The sequence below is a fragment of the Cydia fagiglandana genome, chromosome 16, assembly GCF_963556715.1.
Source record: "Cydia fagiglandana chromosome 16, ilCydFagi1.1, whole genome shotgun sequence".
Lineage (NCBI taxonomy): Eukaryota > Metazoa > Arthropoda > Insecta > Lepidoptera > Tortricidae > Cydia > Cydia fagiglandana.
In genome coordinates this window covers 15646530-15654284 of record NC_085947.1, presented here as the reverse complement: position 1 = coordinate 15654284, position 7755 = coordinate 15646530, and the positions used below count along the sequence as shown (strand labels likewise).

The 7755-nt window shown below is 37.0% G+C and overlaps 1 protein-coding gene and 1 long non-coding RNA gene across 2 annotated transcripts; both read right to left on the bottom strand.

Annotated features, from left to right (window-relative positions):
* Positions 1-4186: 4186 nt before the first annotated feature.
* On the bottom strand, positions 4187-4654 carry LOC134672253 (kelch-like protein 38). Its single transcript, XM_063530152.1, has one exon. It carries the CDS (start codon positions 4652-4654, stop codon positions 4187-4189), a length of 468 nt encoding a protein of 155 aa, XP_063386222.1.
* A 1535-nt stretch (positions 4655-6189) lies between these two features.
* LOC134671657 (uncharacterized) lies at positions 6190-7676 on the bottom strand. The gene is made up of 2 exons (XR_010099244.1): positions 7523-7676; positions 6190-6499 (listed from the first exon to the last, which is right to left on the bottom strand). It is a non-coding gene; the product is annotated as an uncharacterized LOC134671657 (long non-coding RNA).
* Positions 7677-7755: the final 79 nt, after the last annotated feature.

Genomic DNA, 7755 nt, shown 5'->3' with positions numbered 1-7755 from the left:
ATACAAAAGGTAATCACGGTTCATATCCGGAAGTCTAGTGAAACTAACCGTGAATCATTCAAACCCTCTACTCTCTGGGGACCGATTTTTGAGTTTCGATCGTTCGATTTTGTCACTAGAAAATCGGTGGAAAACGGCGAAATGCTAATTTTTTTAAAACGAACGATAGAAATTGGGAATCTAGTGGTATTGACCACTCGTTTTCAATTCTATTAGTAGAAATTAAATGCCTAGTAGTGGAGATATTAGTTATTACACGAAATCGAGCGCTCGAAATTCTAAAATCGGGCCCCTGTCGCTCAAATTTCCCTTCGCACGACCTAGAACAGTCGCCATCAGATATATCTGAGCGGCCGAGGTGTTAACAATATCTGAGCACGCGCTCTAACTCCCTGACAATAGAGGCGTGTTCAGATATTTGTGAGCACCTTGCCCGCTCCGATATATCTGATGGTGACTGTAACTTACACATGTGATAAGTAACTCAATTTGGCTCGTAGCGGCTCAGTATCACAGTAGATTGAGTAGTGCAATATACCAGGCTTTTTTCGTGTGGTGTCGGTGTGTGCATTGCCTTTTAAGTATAGGTGCATATTGTAAGATCGAAGAGTAAATAGCGGATTCTCATACAATATTAGTATTAATTGCAGGTCAATAAGTTACACTATACTTAGGTGCCATTGCATATGCATAGGTACTACCTGTAATATTACAACATTAAGTCCAAAATTGAATATCACAAATTACACGTCAATCAATGTGCCAAACGATACGCATAGAACATATTTAGCAGTCTATGTAGGTAGTTATGTAATGAATTAATTATGTATCCAAATATTTGTCTGTATGTATTTTTGTCCTCCTGTACGTCAGATACCTACGTACAGTCACCTGCAATAATATGTTACACAACGAAGGCCGCAAAAATATCTGACACGATCTTATTTATAGAGCCGTAAGAGCGTGTCACATATTTTTGCGGCCTTCGAAGAGTAACATACTATTGCAGGTGACTGTACGTGTTACCGTAGCGTTAACGTACAGTCGCCATCAGATATATCGGAGCGGCCAAAATGCTCACAAATATTTAAACATGCCTATATTGTCAAGGCACTGTAGTACAAGTGTCCCACCAAAAAGTAAACGACCGCTTTTCCATACAAACGTAGTCCTCATTTTCCTCTCATTAGCTTTGTAGAAATTGCTTTAGGTACACAATTATTGAAGCAGTGGTGGCCGAGTGGATATGACGCCCGACTTTCAATCCGGAGGTCGCGGGTTCAAATCCCGGCTCGTACTAATGAGTTTTTCGGAACTTATGTACGAAATATCATTTGATATTTACGAGTACCACTAGCTTTTCGGTGAAGGAAAACATCGTGAGGAAACCTGCATATATTTGCGAAGAAATTCAAAGATGTATGTGAAGTCCCCAATCCGCTTTGGGCTAGCGTGGGGACTATAGCCCAAGCCCTCTCGCGCATGAGAGGAGGCCTGTGCTCAGCAGTGGGACGTATATAGGCCGAAATGATGATGATGATGATGATGACACAATTATTATGCTAACCAGCTATATTTTTTTTATTTTGCTAATGGAAGGGGTCGTTTTTGAATTTACATCGTAAATTTCATAGCATTTTTGGTGCAGTGCAGCGGAGTGGTGTTTACAGAATTGCTATAATTCCATACAATTGTTTAAAAGATTATAATAATTAAAAAAACAGTGTAAGCTAAGGGGCACAGCTTTGGTTAATATACTTACATCGAATGGTGTAAAATATTATCTATATCTAATTATCAATTAAGTCGCTTTGGATATCCAAAGAGGAAAATGAGGTCCACGTTTGTATGGAGATGCGTCGCCCAGTTTCCTCATAATTCTTATACATAATAAGGGTAAATCTAAATAAAAACAAATCATAACGTTTTGTATTTATATTTTCTATATTATGTAACAATAACAATTAATTAAACAATCATTGGCCTCCGCTATCATTAACTATTGTTATGCTTTATCACTTATCACAAATCGGTGCATATATATATTATTCTATTCAAATTAAACATGTCAATATCACAGTCCTCATTTTTCAACAACCAACAACAATATTTAGTCAGTATTTAACATACGAAACTTTAAATAAGGCGATTTATTTACTAGGCGCAATGCCATCTAAAAAAATTAAAATTTTATCTCTATTTTCTCGGTGCTTACCTACTTAACTCATTCGAGTGATCTACAAAGCGGGATAACGCTGGGATCGTCTACGAGCGTAGCGCTACCAAAGCGTTTACAGTAAATGCGTTATCTTTTTCTTCTTCCTCGCGTTATCCCGGCATTTCGCCACGGCTCATGAGAGCCTGGGGTCAGCTTGACAACTAATCCCATAATTTGACGTAGGCACTAGTTTTTACGAAAGCGACTGCCATCTAACCTTCCAACCCAGAGGGTAAACTAGGCCTTATTGGGATTAGTCCGGTTTCCTCACGATGTTTTCCTTCACCGAAAAGCAACTGGTAAATATCAAATGATATTTCGTACATAAGTTCCGAAAAACTCATTGGTACGAGCCGGGGTTTGAACCCGCGACCTCCAGAATGCAAGTCGCACGCTCTCACCACTAGGCCACCAGCGCTTCGCTTACAGTAAATGCGTTATATTATGTATAAATCATCAGTCTTTAAGTACTTATGGTTACCTATTTACTAAGATAAAATTTGTATTAACCTTTTGAACGCCACAGACGGCAATTGACGTCAACGCAAAATCGTGACAACGACGCCATAGACGGCATTTGACGTCGATCGTTCTTTGATTTGATGAAAATCTACTGAAAACACCCCACTTTTAGGTTGGCATTATTTATTCACAAAACTAAATTTTACCCCCATGGCGTCAGTGGCACGGCAAATGGATGCGCCGTTTGGCGTTTAAAAGGCAAAAAAAAAACAAGTATTTTAAGAGATCTTTTACCATATTAAAAGTCCGCAGCAAACTTTGTTCTCCATACAAACGTAGTTGCGCTCTCATTTTAAAACGACTAGCTAGATTAGGTACTCTGAAACTTTGTACTTACTTACAATAGGATAAGGTATATCTAGTGCTGTAATTAATAGCTTCAGATACCATATTTAGAGGGCTCTAATATAAAATACCATAAATATAAAATTGGTGATTAAATTGGAGATTGACGCCAATTTCATTTCTGATCATATCGGTCGATTTGATTATCCCGTCTATATACCGCTATATTTTCATAGAAATAAGACATTTATGGCTTTCCCACACTTTGTCATTACAAATATACGAAAACTAGAAGATAGGTATATGTAGGTGTTTGATTTTATATGTCCAAATTATTCGCTATTATAAATTATTAGGTATTGGGTATTAGCAAAATCTAATTTTTAAAATGTGTAATCAACTCGTTCAGTTTATTAATGATCAATTGTTCATCAATCAAATCAAGCTCAACACAGATGGCGCGGCGGTGAAACGGTTCTATATCACAAGTGCCTCCGAATTCCACATTAAGTTTTTATAAGACCCATGTTTTGTTTTAATGATGTTACAATCTCTCTCTCGCAATCCTCAAAATTTGCTGGTTTGTTATTTAAATACTTAATACTCGTAGTTATTAAAATATAACGTCGGGTTACAAGCAAAAGTCACTAACTAACAACATTGAAATTATTGGACAATAGACATAATAAAGTGCATTGTTACTTTAATTTTTTAATAGTACTTAGTGACTTTTGCTTGTCACCCGACGATAAATACTTATAACCTCCTAAGGCCCAAGCCAAGGTCCTACATATAGTACCTCTTTAGTTCGATGAAATTTAAATCCTATTCAATTGGAACAGAGTCGCTTTTACTTTGTTTCGTAAATTTTCCAACAACACAAAATCAACTCTATTTCCTACATTAAGGGTTCAGATTTCAATGGCAAATTTTGGATTTTCCATTTGTATGACTGGGCCTTAGGAGGATAATACCATAGATATACCTAAGTAAAGAAAGAGTTGTAACTCCATACATCAGTTTTCTTCCCAAAACGCGCGATGTTTTGTATTCGACATCTAACGTCAAGTAGTGGAACTATCAGTTCCCTAAAATTCCCTAAAGCGCCCTCTGTACAGTGCAATTGGCAACATTTAAACTAATTATTAAAGCTCATCAAATCTAAAATTCAGCTGAACTTTTAATCGAGAAGGCTTCATTGACAACAGAATCCTGAGTCATCTGCAGCATAGCAAAAGGTAACTCCGGAATCTGGTGCTGACATGCAAATTCGATGAGTGAAAATAACTTTTCCGGCTTGACTGTTTCGGCCAGGATTCTAATGCACTGTTTTTGAAGATCTTCGATGAGATAATATCGTGCGAGCAGCAGCAGTGTTTGGATCTCTTCATCATCATCGAAGAATACGTCGCCCTTGTACATGTAGCTTTTTAACCGCTCAAGAACATTGATGGTTACACCCTCCATATTTACTTTGCCTTCCTCTGCTTCTTTCCACGGACCACTCAGCATTGCTTTGAACACGTCACTATGAGCGACTAGGAAATTTTTGTGCACGGCAATTTTACCATCTCCAGCACATAGATAGAAATCAGTAAAGTCTTTATCTTCATACAGTTTAGAGGACATAGCCTTTGTTTCAACCGCATATAGGTTAATTAAAAAGTGTACTTGAGTACAATATGTTGAGACACTAGTTTCTGGTTTTATGCTCCCCATGGGTTTCCAATATGTCCAGTCTGTAGTAACAGACACTTCATACTCAGAAAAGTTCAGTTCCTCACATGCTATATTAATTTTGAGGTTTTCTTCATTGTCAAACTCTTTGGCTAATGCGTACGCAAAAGTGACTTCCAGTATGCCTGTCTCCTTACATATTTTGGCACTCCATTTAAAACGCACTTTAACTGTAACATCAACCAAAAATTCTTCAGTCATGATGTCTCGACATTCTCCTGTACATGTTATTGAATATACCAGCTTTAAAGTTTTATCTCCATCCTTAATGATTGTCCATATCCTGTAAAGTATGACATAAGACATAATAAATTAATTTATACTAAAATATTATGCATTTGAAAATTTACAAAGCCTGATTGGTTAATGAAAGTTAAGAGTTTGTTACACCTCTTTGAATTTATTAAGTAACAAGAGATATGCCGCAATATGTGACACAATAAAATAAAAAAAAATATCTTTATCAGTAATACCTACGTTTCGGTTTTTCAGGTGCAATGCATGCAGGTTTGACCTGTTTTCTAGTGTACGTTCGCGCGGACCTCGCGTGGACTCATTTCTAGGTTCAAAATAAGTGCGCGTGCAGGTCAGTGGAATGTTTAAATTGTTTTCAAATAATAAACAAGTACGATTATGACCGTGTCTGTTTCTTAAATCCAATTTGTTTACTCCAAAATCAAGCATTGTTACTATCCGGTATCCGGCCGGATAGCAGGTCACTATCCGGTATCCGGCCGGATAGTAGGTCACTATCCGGTATCCGGCCGGATAGTAGGTCACTATCCGGTATCCGAACGGATAGTAAAATAATGGCCGGATAGGCCGGATACCGGATAGTAACCGAATATCCGGTGCATCTCTATAAATTACTATATAGTAACAGCACCAGTCATGGGACATTTAAGAGGAAATTTGGAGTATTTATGATATTTCCCTTATACATGTAAATGGTCTACCGCTTAGCGTGTTAAAAGATGAAAGTCCTATCCGTCTTTCATGTTTTAGGCGTGTTGTATCAAAGATACTGCAATTAGTTTCCACATATTTAACAAATTAAAACTATGCTTTTTTTCTCCAGTCATGGACACCAAAGTTCCAGTAATGGGCCCCCGGTAATGGACGTGGATCCAGTAATGGGCCCCCTATAATGGACATTGCTCTATCAGTATAAAATATTGAAATGGGGAATAAATTACGGCAAAATAAAACAATTTTTGGTATAAGCTTTTACGCTGAATGTATTTTTCTTTCCACAGCCAATTATTATTGTATTAGATCCATCGAGACAATTCTAATATACCCTAACACAATGTATCTGTATATAATTTTGAAGACATTGTATCAATTTTTATCTCATATGCAGAAATTAAGAATGTTGTTGTGCTATAACCAATCTTAGGCGTACTTGATTTGACTGATGTTTCACGAGAACCCATGAGTTCCCACTCTGACCAATCTTTGGAAGTATCAATGTCAAACTTTGAATAGTTTAAAATTTCACTGACTATATTTACTTTGTGGTTGAGGTGATGAGCCAGTTCATGCTTTGATATTGAAAATAGATAACTTACTTCTCCATTATCTGAATCCTCCACTTTTTTTGCAATCCATTTAAACCGTATCTTGACCATATCATTAATTTCTTGTTCTTTAGAGATATATTCACAATCCTTTAGAAATGTTAGCGCATGTACCAGGTTCAAGAATGAACTTCCATTTCTTAAGGTTGTCCAATAACTGTCGGTAAATTAAAAAGTTTTTATTGACTGGCATATTATTATTCATGCACTATGATATTTCTATGAAAGTATGGTAAATTAAATATGAAATTACCTACTCAAACCTGATGAACACTACACTGGGTGATTAGATTGATGTCACAACCTCATTTAAGTGTTACAATATGATAGAGATATTTAGAATTTTCAAGTAAAGTAGGCACATTTACGGTAAGTATACATTTAGTATTATATCAGGTAACCTAATAACCCTACTTAATAGCAAATGTTCTCTAAAAAAACCGGGCAAGTGCGAGTCGGACTCGCGCACGAAGGGTTCCGTATTCCGTACCATAATGCAAAAAAAAAAGAAAAAAAACCGGGCTAGTGCGAGTCGGACTCGCGCACGAAGGGTTCCGCACCACAATGCAAAAAAAAAAACAAAAAAAAGCAAAAAAAAACGGTCACCCATCCAAGTACTGACCCCGCCCGTCGTTGCTTAACTTTGGTCAAAAATCACGTTTGTTGTATGGGAGCCCCATTTAAATCTTTATTTTATTCTGTTTTTAGTATTTGTTGTTATAGCGGCAACAGAAATACATCATCTGTGAAAATTTCAACTGTCTAGCTATCACGGTTCGTGAGATACAGCCTGGTGACAGACAGACAGACGGACGGACAGCGAAGTCTTAGTAATAGGGTCCCGTTTTACCCTTTGGGTACGGAACCCTAAAAAGGGTATGCTAGAATTTTTGGCCTTACTACTTACAGATCCAAACTAATAATAATAAAATAGGAAATTATTTTTTGAGTTATTTGCCATGATTTTGAAAACATAGAAAGTGGCAGTCAGAAAGATAATGAACGGGGTGCTAAGCTATCTACCCGCACAAGAGTATTCTAGAAAAATAGCAATACTTAAAAATGTACTGGCTAATAATCACAATATACCTAGTTGGTTTATTAGAATGAGCAAGTGTTTTTTTTACAAGAAGTGCAACGTTAAGACATGGTTACAATATAATTGTTTTATTTTACATACCCGGTATAAGGCATCGTGTCACGGCAGTACTTTAGTATTTTATTTAAACAATCACAACAAAAATAAACGCTTTATTCGAACTAAGATAGAAGGAAACAACCAGCAATACAAGGCACGTCTATCGAATCCATATCGAATCGAAGGGACATGGAAGGGACGAAGGCGCAAGGGATAGGCCCTACGCTTTCTGTTCTCTTTGACGGCGCAGCAACTAGTATAATTTCTCTCTCTTC